At 50.8% G+C, this 22,611-nt stretch overlaps 1 protein-coding gene across 4 annotated transcripts in view; it reads right to left on the bottom strand.

Annotated features, from left to right (window-relative positions):
• Positions 1-22,611, bottom strand: part of Gsg1l (GSG1 like) — a 197,316-nt gene that overhangs the window by 69,247 nt on the left and 105,458 nt on the right. For all 4 annotated transcript variants that reach the window (XM_052763275.1, XM_052763274.1, XM_052763273.1 and 1 more), the window contains one exon: positions 10,858-11,010. In XM_052763275.1, coding sequence (XP_052619235.1) covers positions 10,858-11,010 — 153 coding nt within the window. The remainder of the gene's footprint in view (positions 1-10,857; positions 11,011-22,611) is intronic.

Here is a 22,611-nt window from a genome sequence, read left to right as displayed (position 1 = left end):
CTTGGTCTGGTCCCAGAACAGTTTGAGGGCTTTAACCAAGCCTGGCCAGAGAGAGACTGGCAACCAACGATGCCTAAGAACTCTAGACATGGAACGTAGTGAACTGCTCACTCCATGGTCTTCGGTTAGAACAGTCCAGAAAGGACTGAAGCATCCACGTGGTTTGCACCAGAACTGCACTGGTTAGTGTCACACACTTGGTCTTCGTGTGACTTTCTGTGGCAGCCCCCAGCAGCCCCCAAGTCAGGCCACAGGCCCCCTGCAGCTTCAGCTTACCTGGGGGCTCCTTCCTCAAGCACTTGGTCTCTTGGATGAGAGATGATGGGAATCTCAGAGTGCAGGACGGACCCTAGGCCACTGCTGGATGGGGGCTAGCGAATAACGACCCCTTGGAGAAACCTTTGAGCAAGCACTTCTGGCTGGGCCCTGACACCTCCTAGGAACCCAGTGGCCAGTGGTGATCACCTTTCCTTGCTTTGCTCCTCCTGACCAGCTTCTTCACACTTCTGGCACACTCCCTGGGATTGCCTCCTTCCCTTGAGCATCATGGGATTGCCTCCTTACCCCAAGCATCCTGGGATTGCCTTCCAAGAAACCTCAGTTTAGGGTTTATTCTAAGGCTAGTGTATGAAATGAGCCTTATAGGCTCATAGGTTGGGCACTTGATCCCCCAGCTGGTGGTGCTATTTTGGAAGGTTCTAGAAACTTTAGGAGGAAGGGCTACATGATCCTTGAGGGTTATACATTGCCCTGAACTCCTCTATATCTTGCTCTCTGCTTCCTGGCCTCCATGAGGTGAGCAGCTCTGCTCCCATGTTGCCCTGTCTAATCCCAGGTCTGGAAGCAGCAGGGCCAGCTGACCCATGCTGGACCCTCAGACACTATGATCCAAAACAAGCTTTAAGCTGCTTCTCTGGGGTATTTTGTCACAGTAACATAAGGTCTGATTAACACTCAGAAAACTGGTGCCAGAGAAGTAAGGTCAATGTTGTGACCACCTGACACATGCTTGGGAAGTTCTTGCATTTGGATTACAGAAGTTTGGAATTGGAAGATTCAGGCTAGAGAAGCCCTAGAACCTGGCTGTGAGCTTAGTTTAGTGAGGGATTCTGGTGGGAGCTCAGAGGACCAGGACAGAGGTGGGAATGCAGACAAGCAATGCTGTTGAACTTTCATTCAGAAACGAACATTTTATTGGGAACTAGACTAGATGCCATTCATGTTGCATTGTGGCAAAGAACTTGTCAACATTTTCCCATGCCCAAGACTCTGTGGAAAGCTAAGTCAAAAGGCAACGGACTAAGTAATCTGGTGGGGGTGGGAGTGGGGGTTTAAGGCAACCTGGCATTCAGAATGTGGCTTTAAACAAGCTGATAGTGATCTATCATTAGGAACAAAGGGCAGAGCAGGCAGATTCGTAAGGCTCCTTGTTGGGTCTGAAAAGGATCACACTTAATGCTGTTGACATGAAAGATATGGTTGTTAAAGAGAATGGTGTCATAAAATAAATCTATGAAAGTATTGAGCAGTGAGTATGATCCAAGCATGGTGTGTGTGTGTGTGTGTGTGTGTGTGTGTGTGTGTGTGTGTGTGTGTGTGTGTAAATGGCCTAAAGAAACACAGACTTTGTACAGTTTGATAAGTGCTAATAGAAAAGGCAGGTGCTTTGCGCCTGGACAGTAGGAAGGGTATCTTGTGGACATCTTGGAAACTGGCAAGACTCTACCCACTTTCAGAGGATAAAAGTGAAAACACATCTAAAAGACTATCCCTTAAGGAGAATGTACTGCAAAGCTGCACCCTATTCCCAGATCAGGACCCAGGCACTCAGCTGCCAACCCAAGGTGTCCTGGCTGCTTTTCAAGTGCTGGCAGACCCTGGCTTCATCCACACAGTGCAAGTTTTGCAGGCATACATAACGTAAGAGTTGCAGGAACATGCAGGCTTACACCCAGATTTCAGAGGATGGCCCAGAAGGACAGGCATTGTACAGCTGAGCCAGATTCCCTGAAGGTAGCCCTGAGAGAGCGATTCATGAACATGTAGGGGTTGGGGTGAGGGTAGGGTTGAGGGGGAGCTACAAATGGAGACCTCAGGAAGCTGGAGATGCCAGAAGCATGTAGGGTCAGCTGAGGAGACCAAACACAGAAGCAGCCCAGGAGAGAAGCTAAATGGACTGCAGCCAGCATGGCGGTGGGGGTGCTGATGCTGCCCAGGTCTTCAGAGATTGCATCGTGCCACCGCGTGTCCCAGGTGCCAAACACAGAGCTACAGGAATCAGCATTTGGGCTGCTGGGTTTCAGCCCTTCGTTGGGCCAATTGTTGCCTCCATTTTCCTATCCCTCCTGTTTTGGAACAGGATTGTGTACTCTGATGTATGGACTCTCGAGTGTGTGACTAGTTCTTTACGGCTCATTTTGTTGTGTTTTAAAACTCTTACCTCAAGCTAATAGTTCTCCTTGAGTCTCAGAGGAGACTTGAGACTTCAACTTTTGAACAATGCTGGGACTGTTAACACTTCGGGGACTCTTGGATGGAGAACAAATGCATCTTGCATTATGAGATGGCCACAAATCCTCAGGACCAAGTGTGGGATGTTATGGTTTGCACATCAACTGTCCCCACAGGCTTATATTCACCTGGGGAGTTGCTGGAAACTTCAGAATAGGACCTGACTGGGGGAAGTAGGTCAGTGTGGGTGTGTTCCTGGAGGCTGTATCTTGCCCTGGCCTCCCTCTCTCTCTCTCTCTCTCTCTCTCTCTCTCTCTCTCTCTCTCTCTCTCTCTCTCTCTCACTTTTTCTCTTACCCTTTCTGTCTCTCTGTGTGTCTCTGTCTCTGTCTGTCTGTCCCTCTGTGTGTCTGTCTCTCTCTCTTTCTCATTCCTGGCCACCATGATGATTTTGGCCCTGCTACAACATGCCCTTCCTCCATGATGCTCTGGCTTACACAGGACAGAAACAATGGAACCAGCCAGACCATAGCCAGAACCTTCTGGAAACAAGAACCAAAATACATCTTTCTCTGTTAAATTATTTCTTCCTGGTATTTTGTCTTGGGGATAAAATGTTCACAGTTCTTAGTGAAAGAACTGCTTATTCCAAGGACCCCGAGTCCCTTGTCTCCACCTCAGAGCCTCTGCCAGCCCTGTGACTTAACAACCCATCTGGACTTGTCAGCTAGTTCCCTTGAGCCCACCATTGCCCAGACCCTGCTTGGTCCATGTGCTAAGCCCACAGCATGGAGGAAACTCCAGGAGCAGGCCTTTCTACTTCTGGGAATTCCATGAGTCTGGAGTCCCATGACTAGACTTCTTTCCACACTGACAGAATTGGAGAATGACGGCCAATGCAGGCAACATTCTAAGGACCTGGACACGGCTGTCCTGAGGCTTGGCCAGCCCATAATTTCAGTTACTGAACAGACTAATTCCTGTCACCACCTTCTCCTCCTTCATCAATTTGATTAGGTTCTTGTCACCAAAAGAATCTTAGTAATATGCAAATATTCATTTATATGACTTGGACCCTCTGCATTGTTATGGTTTAAATCTTCAATGTCCTTCTCAGGCTTATGTTTTAAGGGCTTGGCTCCCAGCGTGGGGCATGATTTTGAAGGCTGTGGAAACTTTAAGGGGTAGGGACTGGCTGGAAGAAGTAGGTCACTAGGGGCCTGGGAGGGTTGTACCACCTCTGCTTCCTGGGCCATCATGATGTGAACAACTATTGCCACATACTCCTGTTACCATGGACAGAGCAACTCTACCCTGCCTTCTCCACTATAATGGACTGAAATCCCTCAGAAGCTGTGAGCCAAAATGAGCCTTCACCACGTGAGAGCTTCTGTCAGAGCTTGTCACAGTGACAGGAAAGTAACTAACACAGCATTGCCCCCCCTTTCTCCTCCTCCCCCTCTCTCTCATTTTGAGGCAGGGTCTCACTATGTAGTCCAGATGGGCCTCAACCTCATGAGCCTTCTGCCCCAGCCTCCTGAGTGCTGGAACATGCCATGAGCCACCTCATGTGACACCCTCTGCAATTGTGAGCCATAAAAATCAACCAAACTACTTGGCCACAGGGGGTGTGGGCAAGAGACCCCATGAACTACGGAAGGTGAGGGCCCAGCAGTGAGGGTCATGGGTGGCAGTTCTCACAGCATGAGTTTTGATGGTAAGGTAGAGAGTGGAATTAGGCTCCCAGGGAACTCATCCTGTCTGTGGCAGGCTACAACAGGAACTAAAGCCGCCACAAACCCACCAATCACCAAAGTCGAGTAAGCTGCAAAGCCACAGAAAAGAGGGAAGAAGGAACGGCAGGGCCTCACCCAGGGAGGGTGGGGACTGAGCACAGCACTCCTACCCAGCCTCCTACAGCCAAGGGAAGACACACTTGCCAGTCACAGGTGGGGGTGGGCTCATATGGGCTCAGATTTAGCCCCACAGACCAGGGGTGAGATGAAGGATTTGCAGATGAATTAGAACAGAACCCGAGAGCATTCTAGTCCCCAGGCGCCATGATGGGTAGAGGGTAGCCGCTCTTTGCTTCCCACCTAGTTCCTCAGGCTAGGGGTGTCTGCAATTCAGGGGGGAACCCTTGACATCCAGAGTTCAAACCCCCTTGCTTGGTGGTGTCCATACCTCTCCCCTTCCCCGGACCCTGTACTGGGACTCACAGCTCGCCTTTAAAATATTGCCCAAACCCTAGTTTTCAAGTCCTTGTTAATTTTTATTTTATCCCTAAAGTTCCTTTTCTCATTATGTAACAAAATAGGCTGTTGCTGAATTCACACAGCTGGTTATTTCCAGGGAAACGGACAGGTGTCTCTTCATGCCACGTGGATCTTACTGAAAGCCCACAGTGAGCTGGAATGTGAAGGAATTTTCCAAATGGTTTGTTTTCCTAGATCAGCTGCATTTTCCCCAGGAGCTGGAGGAGAGCAGAAATTGTCCTGCCTGCTCACAGTCTTTCTGGGGCTAAGGCTCCATTCCCTGGAGGAAAGAGGAGGTTCCAACACCCCTCAGCTGACACCACAAGGTGGGGAAAGAGCCACCAGTGTGGAACTAGTCCCCCTTAGTCCCCAAAGCACCAGAAACCCTGTGACCCACTTTGGGGTCTCCACGTGGTTTCCATTGGCCTTGAGCTCTGTTCCTTCATGAATGCTGGATTTAAATGTCTTTTTATTGCTTTATTTTTTTTCAGACAGGGGCTATCTATGTAGCCCATGTTAGCCTAGAACTTTCAACCCTCTTGTCCCGGGAATTACAGATGCTTAACACTATCCCTTAACACTAAAAGTCTTTGATTGACTTTTAATTGTATAAATATAAATACAACACAATCTGGAACATTCTTACAACTTCGTTTTTTTTTAAAATGTTAAAATTTTAATTAAGATAATTCATACACTTTTGTGACACTGTGAATGGAACCAGGCTATGCATGAGCTAGGTGAGCCGTCAACCAATGAGCTATGACCTCCGTTTAGTGTTTTTATTCTAAGTGATATACAGTAATTGTACATATGTGGAGGTGGTGCGACATTCCATCACAGGCATGTGGTGTGTTGATTAGGACAGTTGACATATCCATCTGCGATGGTGTCAGCCTGATAAACTTTAGAATCACCATGGAAACAAACCTCTGAGTGGGTCTATGAGGGTGTTCCCAGAAAGGTTTAGCAGAGCACGGTGACACCTCCCACCCTGCATATGGGTGGCACCATTCCCTGGGCTGGAGTGAAAAGGGTAAAGAGAAAGAGAATTCATCTTCTGCTTTCTGATTGTGGATGCAGTGACCAGCTGCCTCATGCTCCTGCCTCCGGTCTTCCCCATTAGGGTGGGCTGCACCTTTGCACTATGAGCCAAAATAAACCTTCCTTCCTTAAGTGGCTTTTCTCAGGTGTTTGTTACAGCCACAAGACAAATAACGACTGATACACATCACCTCCAACATTTAGCTGTTCTCTGTGTTGGACCCATTCAGAATCTCCTCCTCCTCGTCCACCCTTTTCTCTTCCTCCTCCTCTTTTCCTTCGGGCAGGGTCTTGCTATATGACCCATAGACAATTATTGCCACCCATAACCACCTCTCTCTACAATAAGGCATGACTCCTCCCTATAAGTACATTCATTTAGTTATTTACTATATTAATTTTCTCTTCTAATTTAAGCAGTTGGACTCAGAGCGTTTTGTGAGTCCCTACAAGTGTGGTACACCTCAGGGCCCCCAAGTTCACAGTGGAGCATTGGGACAACATTGTCATTCTAGTCCTCAGGACCACCTGTACAATCACTACTATTAGAGACACCAGAGAGTCACCTGGGCCTGGCACCCTTCACTGAGGATCCCAGATGAGTGCCTGGGCCAAGCCCCACCCAGAGAAGGCTTCTCAAGGACAGCTAGGAATACTGATGATGGTGGCAGCTGAGGACCCAGGCTAAGCCTCACTCTGGACAGCTCAGCATGGCAGGCACCAGGCTCAATAGCTCTCTAGCTAGGACTGCAGACAAGCCGGTTTCCTATCGTGTACAGTGGAAACAACAGTCTGGTCCTCGCCACCATACTATGAGGAGGGACAGAGTGAGCCCATGGCAGGCTTGCCCCACTGCAACCCCCACTGCATGGTGCCACTGTTAGAGACACAGATGTGCAGCTACTTTGGCTAAAGACATTATGAGAGGACAACTCAGCCCTGAACACAGAACACCCTATAGACATTACCTTGGTGTGTATTACAGAAACCATACTTTGGATTTTGAATTATTATCTTTTTCCTGCCTGGTGCCATGCAGTTGGATCCTTTCTTATTTTGAGACAGCAAGCTGGTCTCTAGCTCATAATTCTCCTGCCTCAGCTTCTTGAATGATGGAGTCCCAGGAACGTGATACCATGCCTAGCTAATGGTGGAAGATTTCATTCCACAAACCCAGCCAGATTCTCATTAAACCAGACTAAGCAGGCCAAGGATAGAGCTCAAGGTCACGACTGGTCCACACGAAGACTCAGAGGGGCCTGAGTCACACTGGGCCACAGGAGTCTGTCTCCCCCATAATGCTGCCATCATGGCCAACTATAATCAGTGGGCTAATTTTCATAATTGCTAATTAACCCTAATAACTAGTTTGCATAAGAGCTGCCTGGCTCTGCTTTCTCCTCTACCAGAGGAATATTTTCACCTTGGGCTCATCTGGTTCAGCAGATGGCAGGGCCTAACACACCCCAGGAGTCAGCACTGGCCTCTGTCCATCCTGGACTGCCCTTCTTCCTGGACTGCAGTAGTTCCCCCACCCATCCAAGGGAACCCACCGACATTCCTCCATCCCTCCAAGGTTCTCAAGGAGTCACCCCAAACCAGCTTCCTGTGTCTTTTCATCAGCAGGTTGGACACCAGTCTTTCTTATAATAGCCCTGAAGCTTGCCTCTGCCTGGCTCGGCTCTCCCCGTCTCCCAAGTGTCTCCTCTCTGCCACCTGGTAGTTGGGTCTTCACTACTTCACCTGGCTGCTATTAAGTTCTGAGTTTCTGCTTTCTGCAGATTAATTGAAAGAAGAAAATTCTTTGTCCTCCTACCTGCTCACACCCACAGTAGGACTCTGTGAAAGCAGTACAGACCCTTTAAAGCCAACTGAAAGTGGCTTAATTCCAGTGCCACAATTGGCCAGCTACGCCACCCAGCGCAGGTCAATTAACCTCCCTGGGCCCTGGCTTGTTCAGATGTCTGGAGTTATAGAGACAGCCAGTTTCTCTAGCAGCTCTAGCAGTGGGCTCCCTACCGGGAGGAAGCGCCTTTTTATTTTTTATTTTTTGATGGGCAGAGGCCGAGACGAGCCTCTGGAAGAAGCTAAGGAGAATGGAGATGGTTGCCATGTTAGCTGCTTTCCCTCATTGCTGTGATTCCTGACCAAAGCGACTTAGGGAAGGAAGGGCCTGTTTTTGGCTCACAGGTCGAGGGTACACTCCATCATGGATGCTGGAGTGCAAGGCAGCATCAGCATCAGAAGGCAGGGGGAGACATGTGATGCTCAGCTGGCTTTTTCCTTTTCATGCAGCCTGCAAGCCCAGCCTGTGGAACGGTGTTACCCAAGGTGAAGATGGGTCCTCCTCCTCCATTAGCCCCATCTAGACCTCCCTCACAGACATGCTCAGACACACTTGTCTCTAAATCCCGTCCAGGTGACAATATAACCATTAAAGCTGCTTTGGCTGACAACTGACGCGTACTTGTTTGGACTGAAGAAGGTAGAGAGGGGGACAGGAGGCTTTGGGGCAGTGGGAAGGGTGCCTGGATGAGGGGCAGAGGGGAAAAAAGGAAGAGAGAGGAGGTTGCTAGCCAGAATGAGGAGCACACCCAGCCCCTGCCAGCACTCTGCCCACCTCCCTCTTGGATCCCTGCTGTCTTCTTAGTCACCCCACGGCTCAGCCTGCCTGAAGTCAAGGGCCAGCTACGGGCCTCTGCATGACTGAGTCAGGGGCTCCCTGGCCGTCTGGACCCCTTCTCGCAACGATCCTTTCAGCTGTGTAAAATGAACGCACACGATTGCAGAGGGAACCAATCGAGGGGAATGCATTTAGCAAAGCACTGGGACTCTTCGTGTGGGAACATGCACGCTGTTTTGTGAGCATGTTAAACAAGATTTGGTGGATGCCTAATAAGCGCCCTGCTCCGGAGGCTGCACGTCAGAACACCTGCGGCAGCTGCTGTGGGGTGCGGAAAGGATGGGTGCTGCAGGCCACTGCATCCCAGCGTCCGCCCCATCATCTCGGTGCAGGGAAATGACGAGTGACAGTTACAAGCTGCGGGAATAAGGGTACAAATCGTTTTCCAAACCGGGTCCCAGACTCTGAATCTGTGGACTCCAAGCCTGACCTCGCCTTCCTGCCATTCCCTAACGGCTGCTCCTCCATGGTCTCAAAGTCCTAGGGGTCTCACCTTCATGGAGGGGTGCCTGTTCTAATCTCCTGCATCCACTATTTCTCACCTTGATCTCCACAGCAGCCTCCCTGTCTCTGTTTCCGGTCTCTCTGGGTCTCTCCACCACCCCCACCCGACCCCTGGCACTTCATACGTGCTAGCAAGCCCTGCCACTGAGCTACAGCCCCAGCTCCCTTTTTAGTCTTTCGTTTTAAAACAGAGTGTCACTATGTTACCCAAACTGGCCTTGAACTCAGTCTGTAGTCCAGGCTAGTCTAGCTACTTGTGATCCTCCTGTCTCCGCTTCCACAACCGTTGGTGTGACAGGCCTGTACCCAGCTCCCTGCTGCCAGTCTGCTTGGTTCCCTCTGGGCTCCACCCTGAACTCAGAACTCATCACCCCCAGTGCAAACCTGACCCTGTCGCTCCCTCATCCCCTGGCTTTGAACTGCTCACTGACTCCCTGCTGCCTGCAGGATGAACTTGGGAGGCCTCTGCAAGGTCCTCACCAGCTCTGCAGCTCCCTCTCAGCACCTTTCTCCTCCTGCCTCTGCCTCCCTGCCATTCTGGATACCTGAAGTCCCCGGATTACAGCTCCTCACAAGCCCTTTGCCTGTGCTGGTCCCCCCCTGAGTTGTCTGTCAAGGGAACATAGTCTGGTCCCCAAGTCCTGCCACACATGGCTCCTCCACACCTCAGTTCAGCATCACACTCCCTGGGTAGGTGTGGATAGCCCTCCTGCCTGGGACAGAGAAGTGCCCAGGCCACGTTATGGTAACTTTACATCTTTCCTCAACACAGCAAACTTCACAAGAGCAAGTCCTATTCCTTCACTCCCCCCGCCAGACCCAGGCTAGTGGCTAGAGCCCAACAGACCTTCAGCAGATGTTGACTGAATAAATGAATAAAAGACTAAAGTGAAGGGCAGGAGAGGTCTCAGTCGAGAGCAGCAGGGAACTGGATGGAGCCAGATGCTGCGCTAGTCTATAGCTAAACCCTTCTCCTTCGCATGGAATTCCCCAGGTCCTCACGGTGCATTTGATCTGGGGAGCAGGCTGTAACTTGTTGAGTTCGGCTCTCTGTTCTTTGAGAAATCCCTCTGGTTTCCATACATACCTCAATTAGAGGCGATTACGTCTCTTGTCAAAGGCAGCTTTTCCAGTGCACGAAGAATGGGATTGTCGGGTTTATAGAAATTCAATTTGCACATGGCGTTTTAAGGACAGCTGTCTCACAGAGGCCAGCCAGCCTGGCTGGCCAGCCCCGGGGACAATGACAACACTCTTCTAGAGCACTCTGCTCAGCACTCTGGGACTTGGATCTGGAGACACCACGCATCTGGGGCCAAGGGTCTTCTTTTCCTGGTGTGCCTTCTCCACCTCTGAGTCCTATGGGGGCGGGGGAGGCTTCTTCCTCACCATCTCCACAGGGGGAGGCTTAAGGGGGAGGAAGTCCTCATTTCAAATGGGCTCCCCTTTGGTCAGTCCCCCTCTCTCCTCTCTTCCACCTTTCTTCTTTTCCTGGCCCCCATGGCTAGGGATGGAACTTCCTTCATGCATGCTAGGCAAGTGCTCTGCCACTAAGCAGCAAATCAGCCAGAAGGGATCTTCCTTCGTAGCCCTGTGAGAGCCCTTCCACACACCCCTTCCTATCACCTCCCCTGTCTCACACCCAAATCCAACACACATTCCAGCGACACCTTACACTGATGCTAAGCACCACACACGACTGGCCCTAGGCATGTGTGCTTGTCACTGTAAAGCCAGGACGTTGTGCCCAGCATGCTGTGGACATTTATAAATGCTAGGTCTGGGCTCGGAGGACAGGCAATAGCCTGGGCTCTTCCCTCCTCACAGAGGATGTCCCCAGGCTCTGGGGCACAGCATCCCCTGTTGCTGAGCCAGGGGAGATGAGCAGCTGCCCTCCGGTGCTGCTCTCCACGCTCCTTACCTGAGAGCACCGTGAAGACGGCAGCGAAGGCGTTGAGCTTGAGTCCGTCTATGACGCTGCTGGAGTGGAGGAGCTCAAGACACATGAGGCTGAAGCCGACCACCAGCAGAAGGATGTAGAGCACCTCGGAGACCACCGACAGCCACAGCACCCCTGGAGAACGAGGCAGGGGCAGGTGAGCAACGGTCCACACCACCCGGCCAGCACCACCCACTGAGGACAGCAGGTCACTGTAGGTTTTTCTGGGCTGTGGCACCCTGAGGGACCAGTGTGAGGTGAGGCTCACACTGCAGGAACAGAGCCGAGCCATAGGAGGTACCTTTCCGGGGCCCCTTCATCTCAGCCCCCGAGGGTCACCCAACCCCAGACTCTACATGGGCAAATTCTCCATTGCTAAGTCCATTTGGGGGAGGTTCTCTGTTACCTGAGTGACAAGCATCCCTAATCCCATTGCCTGACCTCAAGCCTTGCCTATGCCTTTACCTGCCCGCACTCTCCCCTGTATCATGCCCTGCCTTTTTCTAGAAACCACCACTGCCAGGTTCATGGCTTTGGCCTGTGGTTCACCCAGGAGCGGCCATGCTCTGCTGTGAGCCTGCTCTCCTGGACACATGATTGATCTAATTTGATCATTGGCCTAGAAATGACCTGTCACTGATCTTCTCTAGGACTCTGAGCATGATGTCACCGAGGAGGACCAGGAGGGAAGCTCACAGGGTTCCAGCCCTTTCTCAAGGATGCTACTCTTCTGCCCTTCTAGTGGTTTGGCGTATCTCCTGGGTTGCTGCAGCTTCTTTTCCCGTATTGGCCCATCTTGGGCTGCTAACACTGCTACCCAGTTTAGGGACGGCTGCTGTCTTCCTGTCCCACACTGTCACTCCCTCCTCTTCCTGTCTGCTTGTCACCTACACAGCACCTGCTTTCTTCTGGTCCCCGTGGCTTCCTTGCAGACCCCCATCCCAGTACCATGTCTTAAGCATGCAGTTCATATCTAGCCAGTCCAAGCTTCTTGCCACCCAACTCAGGAGCTCGGGAACGAACTCTGTGCCTTGGTTTCTTCTTCTGTAAAGTGGGGGTAATACTAAGAGCCATGGTGCCAGCACTAGGGGAGAAATAGTTTCTTAGTACTGTGTAAGACTCTAGCTAGCCCAAATGAGGGACCGGGTCACTCACTGATCTGCTGATGCTGTTATGTGGAAGGAACATGCTGACTTGTGGGAAGGGAGCCCAGGCGCTTCTGACTGAGGTCAACACTAAAGATGGAGTCAGTGGGGAGAAATGAACTTGTGGGTCCATGGAAGGGGGCGAAGAATAAATGGTAGAAATGGAGACTCACTCGACATGAATTCCCATCCAAGCCACACGGATGTGTTAGGAGATTGTGAGTCAAGCCTGGCAGGTTAGAGATGGACTCAAGACCACTCCTTTCTGTGAGAGCTGGCCACAAGACGGCTGCAAGAGCCGGTGGAAAAGAGAAACCTGGCTCAAGGTTGGGAAGATGAGGACAGTCAACTGTCAACTTGACACAATCTAGAACCACCTGGGAAGAGACTCTCAATGAGGAATTGCTTGAATTGGGTTGGACTGTGGATGTGCCTATGAGGGATTTTTCTTAGTTATGTCCATTGATGTGAGAAGAGCAGCCTAAAAGTGGGTGGTACCATTCCTTGGGTTTGGGTCCTGAATTGTATGAGCAGAGAAAAGTGAGCTGAGCAGTCAGCATGCATGTGTTCATTCTCTCTTTGTGCCTAACTCTACACGTGACCAGCTGCCTCCTGTCCCTACCACTAAGGATGGCAGAGCAGGCTTCTGAAGGGGCTGGCTGTTCTGTCTGTCTTTGCCCAGGAACCTTTGGTGACCCAAGGGGCTTGGGATCAAATCCAGGCGGTTTCACTGGACATCAGGGGCCCACTCAGAACCTCAGTGATCTCTTCTGTGGAATGGGTGTCTGGGAGGAGGACCCAAGGAGGCGACTATTCCCCAGTGCAGTAGTCATTGCAGTCCTTGAGGAAGGAAATGTCCTCAAGAGACATGAGTAGGAGATGTGGGGATGCAGAAAGGACAGAAGGGGAGGTGCTCAGTGGAAGGATCGTCTTGAGCTGTCCGACCTCTAGTAGTACCATTGAGAGGCAATAGCTCAGAGCTGTGTCAACCAGGGCCTTACAGCAGTCCTCATTGGTCAACTTGGCTGGAGGGCACAGAGGGAAATGCAAGTTCTAATGGATGGACAGAAAGGCTCCAGGTGCCTCAAAGCCCTCTAGAGGCACTGGGAGATTAGTGGGACCTCCTCGTCCCTTATTGCTGGGTCTGTAATGAATGCTATTGTCCACTTTTATTATGAACGTTGTTGCTATTCTTAGCATGACAATTACAATTTCTGTTATTATTCTTTTGCTTGTGTTCCATAGATAAGGTCTTCCTAGATAGCCCAGGCTGGCCTAGCACTCGGATCCCCTTTCCATAGTGATGAAATTACAGTGGTGTGCCACTGTGCCCAGCCTGTTATTATTCTTAGCTCCTTTGGGTTACATGGGTGGAGCCTTCATGCAAATGCTTCAGAGCCCAGTGAGAAGATAAAGAGCTGAATCTAGCCAGTCACCCTAGCCTAGTTCTGGGGTACAAGTGCCAGGTTCTCCATCTTCAACAACCCAACCTCATGCCCCAGACCCAGGTGTGTTCCCTGCTGGCATTTTGTCTGACTGCCTAGTGATGTCTTGGTTACCAGTACCCACTCTGCCCCCAAGGAACCACCTCACTCTCAAGAGGCAAATAAGAGTCCCCTGAAGCAGTAACTGAGATATAGAAGGCACAGTTCTATTTCCTCACAAAGATCGAAACATTGAGTTGAACCAAAGAATGAAGGAGCGGTTTTATTCCCATTATTCTAAAAGTCCTCATTACCTCCGTCCAAAGCGTCCTTAGTGGTACTAATAATGTATTCTTAAAATCTTTCTAACACTTCTCAATTTGAGGTGTAGGGTGGGAATCAGGGTCTCATGCAGTCTAGGCTGGCCTCCAACTTGCTATGTATCCCAGGATGGGCTTGAACTCCTGATCCTCCTGCCTCCACAACCCAAATGCTTGGATTACAGGCATGTAACCACCATGCCTAATTTTATGTGGTGCTAGAAACTGAATCCAGGGATTCATGCTGGGCAAGTACTCTACCAACTGCATCACATCCCAAGCCCTACTTGTCAATTTTTAAAAGGAGGGTGAGCCTCAGGCCCAGCATGTTCTGTTTAGTTACTTCCTGTGCTGGTGATTCTCTGTGGATTTCTCTTCACCCCTCACCTCCTCCATCTGTGCCCACCCAGACATCCTCCTTCATCTCTGCCCAGGCCTGTACCCAAGGACCTGAGCCGCCTGGACCCATGGCTCAGCCCTAAGGGGTAGTGAAACACTGGAGTCTACCTGCTCTGCCCCTGCCCAGAACTGCCTATGCTGGGTTCTGCCTTCTTGGCTTTAAGCACCCCCTCTTCCAGACTAGGGTAGCACTATTGTCAGCCTTTGAGGACATTAGAGCCCCCTCTCCACAAAGGCAACTGCTCTGTGTCATTTGAACAATTCACTGCCCTCCCCAGGGCCCTCCCATCAGAGTGACTCCTATGCTGTTTGGAGGATCCCCATCCCTCAAGGACCCTCCCTGGCTCATCTTTTTGTGGGGGTCAATCCTGGTCTTCCATCGGATCTAGATCCAAGTCAATGGCCCCAGGAGCATGTTGACCAGCTATTCAGAGCCACTGGGAACTGGTGAAGGGAGCTCGGGCCCCACCTGACACCATGGGACTCTGGGAGCTGTGCACTGTGAACTGCTGCAGCCACTGTGGAAATCAGCATTGGAGGCATTAAAAAAAAAGAAGAAAGAAAGAAAGAAAAGAAAAGAAAAAGAAGACAAAACCAGAATGACCATGTGACCCAGTTAGACCACTCCTGGGTTATACCCCAACGAGTCTAACTCTACATGTCACAGAGACATCCGCCTACCAGTGTGTATTGCTCCTCTAGTCTCAGTAGATAAATATAGAGCCAGCAGATGAGCAGATAAGGAAAAGCGGAGTATTATTCAGCCATAAAGAAAGAATGAAATGATGTCATTTTTAGGGAAATACACAGAACTGGAGTCATCATGATAAGTGAAATAAGCCAGACTCAGAAAGGCAAATCACATTTTTCTTCTCATTATCAGAATCTATATTTAAATTAAGTAGAAGGGAGACTGTGGAGGGTGCCAGCAGGGGAGAGAAGAAAAGATAAGGAGGAAATGGATGGAAATACATTATTTACATGTGTGAACGTCATAGTGAAATCATTTTTTTTTTTTACAAATAATATACACTAATTAACACAGAGAGGAAAGGAAGGCCCTGACAGAGGGGCCTGTTTTGACTTTAATGGGGCTGCAGGAGATGGAGATGCTCAGGTTGAGACACTCCTGTCATCCTTTCAAACATACACGTGGAAAAGAGAGCTGACTTTGGGAAATAAGCCAGTGCTGTGATGGCAAGTGTTGGTGTCTGGAGGGCACAGAGCAGACGGTGGGAATAATAAGGTGGTGGGAGACAGTATGCCCCACTGGGGATCAAGAGAGAAGGGAGCAGTGGCCTCCCGAAGAGCCGGTGCCTTGGTGGTGGGGGAGGGGCCTGTAATCAAAGACAGGCTGGGGCCAGTCTCCCAACTTGTCGCTAATGGCGAGATTTGCAGGAGAGAATGGGTGACCTTGCGGGGCAGAAGAAATGGAAAGATTTCTCATCAGGTGGGGCCGAGCTGACAGTTAATCCTGTTAGCTGCACTTTTTGCCTTTTTAAAAAACAGCTTGGCGAGGTCAACTCTGACCCGCCATTGATGGGATTGATGGGTTTGCAGGAATGATTTCCATTCCTTGCAGTCCCTCCCCAGCCCAGAGCCAGCCAGGGAGACACCTGGGGGAATCAAGTCTCTGGCCTCGACCTTGCCTCCTGTGACCTTGAATGGGGGTCACCTCGATCCCTCACTGCCCTCATTTGAGAAGTGGGCAGGGTAGACATGGAGCAGGAATGTCAGACAGTGCAGAAGTCCCTGTGGGTCCCACGGCTTGATGCTGACTCTCTCCTCTCTCTCTCTCTCTCTCTCTCTCCTCTCTCTCTCTCTCTCTCTCTCTCTCTCTCTCTCTCTGTGTGTGTGTGTGTGTGTGTGTGTGTGTGTGTGTGTGTGTCTGTGTGTGTCCGTGTGTGTCTGTGAAAGTTAAGTAGGACCATTGCTGGTGAACAAGTATAATTACCAAAAATTATAGTCAAGCCTCAGAGAAGGAGAGGATACCTCCCAAGAGCTGTGTGGGCATAACACACACCCATCACATACCTAGCCATGCAGGCTTGTCAAGGAAGCGTGGCCTCTTCATGGGAGGAGATGCCCTCAAAAGACTTGTTTTTACAGTAGACATGTTTTTAAGTAGAGTTCACACTAAATAACATTGAAAGTCAAGCACAGTGGCTAGGGTATGGTGGCTCACACCTCTAACCCCAGTACTTGGGCTCAGGGAGGCAGGAATTCAAAGTCATCCTAGGCTCCATACCTAGGTTCAAGCCTAGCTTGAGATGCACAAGACTCTATCTAAAATGTAATTAATTAGTTAATTAATAATGAAAAGCAGGGGGTGGGGAGAAGGCTTAATGGATAAAAGTGTTTGCTTGAGGACTTGAGTTTGAACCCCTAGCATCCACATAAAAAGCTGAGCACAATGGTATACATGTCCGTAGCTCCAGCATTGGAGGCCAGAGGCAGGTCCATTCTGGGGACTTGCTGGCCAGCCTAGGCGAAAGGGTGAGCTTCAGGTGTCTCAAAAAAAAGTAAAGAAAAGGTGAAGAGCAACAGAGGAAGATGCTCACCAGACTCCTTTCACTCTGCGTTTGCATGCGTGAGTGCTGGCACCTGTATCCCCAAGAACACCACACACAGGAAAATGTAAATAGTAGGTATGTAATCGCCCTCACAGGCACCACACACACACACACACACACACACACAGAGAGAGAGAGAGAGAGAGAGAGAGAGAGAGAGAGAGAGAGAGAGAGAACAGAATAGTACATAGGTAAGCACCCTCATATGCACCACACACATGGAAAGTAAAGACTGTAAACGCATTTAGTGGCTATCATTACCAAGTCCGGCACACTACATGTAAGTGGATATTCTCTGCCTCTATGTGACTGTCAGTGCGCTGGATTTGTTAGGGTCAGCATCACCACAAGCAGAAGAGGGAAGTGTTGTGACATCAGGACCGTGACAGGAATTCTCAGTTCAACTGTATTCTCATGGGACCAGTGCTGTGTATGTGACCATCATTGCACAGGTTGATGGAGCCCAGCAAGGTCACCCTGGAGGGGAGGGGAGAAGCCCGAGATTGGACCAGTAGCCATGACCATGTGGAGCCACAGCTCCTGTGTCACACCTGAAAACCAGGTCATAATTATAATCAACACTGAGGCAGTGAAGTGCCGATGATGGAGTCTGCTCTACCAGAGAGCCTGGGCAGGTGGCACATCCCTATAGAATCCCACTGTTCCCCCTGAAAGTGGGGTCTCTGCACCCACTTCCCAGCCCTCTGTAAGGACTGGTGAGTCAAATGCTAGCAACTCTCTGTCTGCACACGCTACATGAAGCCTTAGCTGTCCCTACTGTGATTCTCAGTGTGCCTGGTGTGATGTCACCCAGGCGACCCCCCAAGGCCTGGGACAACAGCCTTAGACAGACAAAGCCCTTAAGGAGATCTAAGGGGTATTGTTTCAAAGACACAGGATACACAGGAAACCAAGATGTGATGGTGTTCCGGGGGGGGGGGGGGATCCTTTTCCTCAAAATAAATAAATAAAAAAGAATCCATCGGTTTAATACATTGGATCAATAAGTCACGGCACAGTGGCTGTGGGCTGAGTTCGGCAGCATGCCCTGACGCCAAGCATGTTAAATCATGTAAATGACACAAGCCAGTCTGCCTGGGCTGGGAACAGCTCCGTGACAGCTGCTGTTTATGAAATGTCACTGTGGGGGGAATCAGTGACCAGAAGGTGTGGGCTGCCAGGAAAAGGCCGGAAGCCTCACAGAAGCAAGAGGGAGATGTCTGGAGGCACAGAGCCCCCAGCCTGCCTGCAAATGAGAGGCTTCCTGACCACAGCCAAGCTGGACTGTGCTATCTCAGAGCAAGGCAGAGGCAGAGCCAGGCTGGCGGCTCCCTACACCCCCTGAGCTGTTTTCTGTCACATAACGGGAACACGAGGGTGGGGGCACTCTGTCAGCAGCCAAGGGGCAGAAGCTTGGAGGAAAAGGGTATCTAGAAGGGGAAACTGCAGAGAGACCAAGGGACCTAGCCCTGAGGCAGGGCTCCATGGTTTATCTGATGCTGGGGGCCTTCTGTTTCCTCCTTGCGAAAGCCAGGGCATTCTCACACAAGATGCCAGCAGACAGAATCCAACCAGCAGGAATGTCTTGTTTGGCCCACACAATATTTTTAAAAATATCCACACTCATTGTCAACATTTAAAAATAGGAAGTGCCTCATCAAACTCCAGTTTTCTGAAGTTCATTTGCAAGTGGGGTGGGTGTGGCATAATGGGCCCGAACCTCCACATGGCCACAGAGGTTGTGCCGAGTTGAGCCAGGGCCACCTCCAAACAGAGCTCTGACAGGAGGCACAGACACCCCCTGGCCCCTCAGCCCTTCATGGTTCCTCCCTGAGTTTACAGCCCACACGACAGGGTCTAAGGCCATTTCTGTCCATGACACTACAGGGACATGGATTTTTTTTTTTTCTGTTTGGCTGGTTATCCTCGAACACTGGGTCTCCCGAGATAGCCCAGGCTGTCTTGAATCTGTGAACTTCCTGCTTCAGCCTCCCAAGCCCTGTGACTGCAAGTGTACCCCACTCCAGACTATGGCTACAGGACTTTAAGGCTCTGGGTGAATGAAATGAGGTAGAAAAACAGGGTCTCAAGAGCATCAAGAAAGTACCACACAGGGCTGGGGGTGGGGCTCAGCTGCGGAGAGAACTTGCCCAGCATGAGCAAGGCCCTGGATTCCATCTCCAGCACCATGAAGTTTCCAGAAAGCCGTCCAGTCCTTGTGGCAGACACTTGGACTTTACACTATGGACTTCATCTGTAGATAAATCCCATGCTGTTTTAAGCCACCAGGGTCCTTCAAAGTCACCTCCTCCAAGACACCCCTCCTGCCCACCCCGGCCTTAGCATGGTCCCATGGAGACCCCTGCATAGAGAAAGTGTCTTGACCCTTCTTCTTGGTGTATCCTGTAGGGGAAGAGCCTGAACGTGGATCAAGGCTCATACAACTGACGTTGACCTTCTCCGATCTCTTTGAGCCTCAGTACATAGGAGGTCGTCAAGAGTCCCCTTCCCCCTCTCAGCAACGACCACTGAACAAGCTGGGTTGTCTCTGACAAAGCTATCCTTCCTCAGAGCTCAGAGGCCACAGCCCCTGTCAATTCTAAACCATCTCGGGCAGACGTGCCCTTTAGAAAGGGCTCTGCTGGAAGCTGAGGACAGTCGCAGAACATCTGAGACATGTCATAGTGACCTTGGCCTTCAGCACCAGATGACAGCAATTGCTCATTCTCTTCAGGCCCCGGATGCTGACTTTGGGAGCACACCACTGCCTCACATGCTGGGATTGGAGGCTGGGGGAGGGAGAAGGCTGGAGATCACACGGCCAAGGCTGAGCTCTGAGGAAGGAGAGCCCACAGGCAGGCCTGCAGCCCCCTCTCAGGTCACCCTGGCTGAGATGTCTTCCTCCCAGCCTCCCTCTTCTGTCTACCATGTAGGCAGAGGGACAGAGGCAGGCAGAGACGTTCCAAGGAGTCCTGAGGGCAGGCCTTTGGGCTTGTATGGCCTTGTGCTCCCCCACTCTTCCTGCTCCCCCTTTCCTTTTATTCTTTTATCCCCCCTTTCTCTTTTCAGCTACCTATGATAGTCTTAAATTGCTAATTCAATGCCACAGCCATATTGTTAAAGAATCAAGATTCTTTTTGAGACTCTGCCAGGCCAGGACCACATTCCCATGGGTAGACAGTGGCCAGGGCTGAGGAGAAGCAGCCCACGGTGTGGACAGACAGGCCATTCTGAGCGGCAGCTGGAAGAGGCCGTGAGAGAGGACAAGCAGGTGTGCACAGACAGTGATGGAGGTCAGAGGCACTCAGGGAGCTGGGGGAATGAGGCCAGCAGGGCATGGTGGGAAACTCCCTGTACCTCCTAGACACCAGTTGCTCCCATGCCACCTGCTGCAGGTCTAGAGTTGGGCGGCTGTTACAGGGGTGGAGGAATGGAAATCTTCCCTTCTCCTGGTCAGTGTTTGTTTCTGTTTTTGCTTTTGTCAACTTCACATAAGCCAGAGTCATCTGGGAAGAGGAACCTCGATTGTGAAAATCTCCCCATCAGATTGGCATTTTCTTGATCAATATCTGATGTGGGAGGGCCCAGAGGACCCAGTCTGCTGTGGGTGGGCAGATAGTCCTGGGCTGAGCAAGCCACAGGGAACAACCATAACCAGTGTCCCTCCAAGGCCTCTGCATCAGTTCCTGCCTCCAGATTCCCGCCCTGACTCCTCTCGATGACGGTGCGCTGCAATGTGGAAGTGTGAGCCAGATAAACCCTTCCCTCCCCAAGTTGCCTTTGGTCATGGTGTTCATCACAGCAATAGAGACCCTAACTAGGACATCCTGCAAACCCAGCTCTATGCCTACTTGCTGTGAGGTCTACAAAAGTGACCTCATCTCTCTGAGCACCGCAGTAGAGACTCAGTGAGACACATGAACAGGCAAACTCAGGCTTGGCTATTGTTGGACCTAGAATCTGCTCACTGCCCCCCGTTTCCAGAGGAGAACATAGAGGCTGGAAGAGGGGGTGGGGTGGAGAAAACTCAAGTCTCTGGTTCAGGAAACCAGGTAGAGTGGGCAGCAGAGGGATATACGGGCTTCCTAGTGTGCATGGCCCACATGGCCAAGTCTCTAAGAGGATACACAACTCTATAGGTTCCGTCAGTCTTTCCCACCCCTCGTGATGGAGGGCCTCCAGCAGCTGAGATGAGGACCTTGACCTCCTGAAGAGCTACCACTGTCTTCTCCCTGACCACTTTATCCTCTCCTCCACCCTTTCTTGCTCACTCTGGTCATGGTGGCCTCCCTGATGTCCCTTCAAGGCAACAAGCCTGTTCTCCCCTTAGGGCCACCAACTTGATGCTCCCACGACTCTAAATGCTCTTCCCAGGGTCTGCAGTGACCTAAATATTGTCTGTGTCCCCAAGTGCTCTTGTGTTCAAATGTGATACCCACTTCCTATCATACTTAAATGCCATAGTCAACAATGTCTCCCCACCCCTGACCTCACAGCTTAAAATTGCCAACAGCAGCATTTTAAGTCCCCAATTGTCTAACCACGTTCAGCATCACAGTGGGGCAGTGGCTGATGGTCATGCAGGTCAGCATCGCATGTGGGTGCAGCACGGGCCCTGGGATGACACTTTACAACCCTCATGGACTCAGAAGCTGATCATAAGGGAGCCCATTTCTCTTTATCACATCATCAGGTGGGAAAGACCTACCCTGATAGAGGGTTGGGAGACCTGGACAACCACCAGCAGAGCTGTGGGACTCTAGTGCTTAACAAGATACTCAGCTGGGCCACACAAGGAGGAGGACACTCTTCAAGTTGGTCTTTAAGACATAGGCAGAAGAATGACAAGCTGCCCAGATCTCCACAGTGTACGTACTCGGGCTACTCCAGCTAAGGCGGCTGTTTGACAGCTGGGTTTCACTGTGTGGCCAAGCTCATCTAGAATTTGGCCACCATCCTCCCTCTCTGCCTCCCCAGTGCTTGGATGGCAGGCATGACCACCATGCCTCACTGCTAGATTGAGATTATTCTGGCTAGATTGGGATTATTCTGGCCCAGGGGATATTGCCCTGGAGAGAAAACATAACCACTGTGTGCATGTGTGTGTGTGTGTGTGTGTGTGTGTGTGTGTGTGTGTGCGCCTGTGTGTGCGTGTGTCAGGGGGAGGGGGATCCTGTCTGATCTGTCAGCCACTCTGTGTCAACCCTGGGAGGAGACAGCATCTTTCATCCTGCCCTCTCCCTGCAACCCCCACCTGGACCACGGGATCCTGGCTTTATCACTCTGGCAGAGGAGTTTAAAAATATCCAGACTCCCTAGCTTAGAGTCTGCTCTCTCATCTGGAGGCACCCACAAAGCTTTTGCCAATAAAAACGGCATTTTCCTTTGGTGTTTATAAAGATCAAAGTCCCAGGGAATAAGCAGGCTGGCGGCCTTTGAGAACAGCAGTTTCCCAGAGCCTGAGGTTTGAGGTTTCAAAAAAAAGGGAAGTTTTTTAAGGAGGCCCAAAAGGTTAGGTTTCCAGACAGTTCACAAAAGAGGGAGCCAATCCAGTCAAGATCAGATGGAAAAATAGATCCGACCTCAGTAGTAATAAAATTTAGATTAAAATCCCATGAGGCAGCCCTTGCGAAGCAGGCCTATTAAGCAAAGATTTTTAAAGATGAACTCTAGGAGGCGGAGAAGAGAAAGCGGCCTTCCCTCAAAGAAGCATTTATTTCTCCAGTTTCCCAGGTCCTCTGCAGAGTTTACACTGCTTGGCTCAGGACCGGGCACTGAGCCAGTCGGGGCCCAATTTGAGACTTTTCGGGAACATTTGGCTCCCCTTCCCACTGGGGTTGCTAAACTGGGAAGGGGGAGCTGAAGCTATGGTGGG

The sequence above is a fragment of the Peromyscus californicus genome, unplaced genomic scaffold (genome assembly GCF_007827085.1).
Source record: "Peromyscus californicus insignis strain IS unplaced genomic scaffold, ASM782708v3 Scaffold_4__1_contigs__length_199733344, whole genome shotgun sequence".
NCBI lineage: Eukaryota > Metazoa > Chordata > Mammalia > Rodentia > Cricetidae > Peromyscus > Peromyscus californicus.
This window is presented reverse-complemented; position numbering and strand designations above follow the sequence as displayed.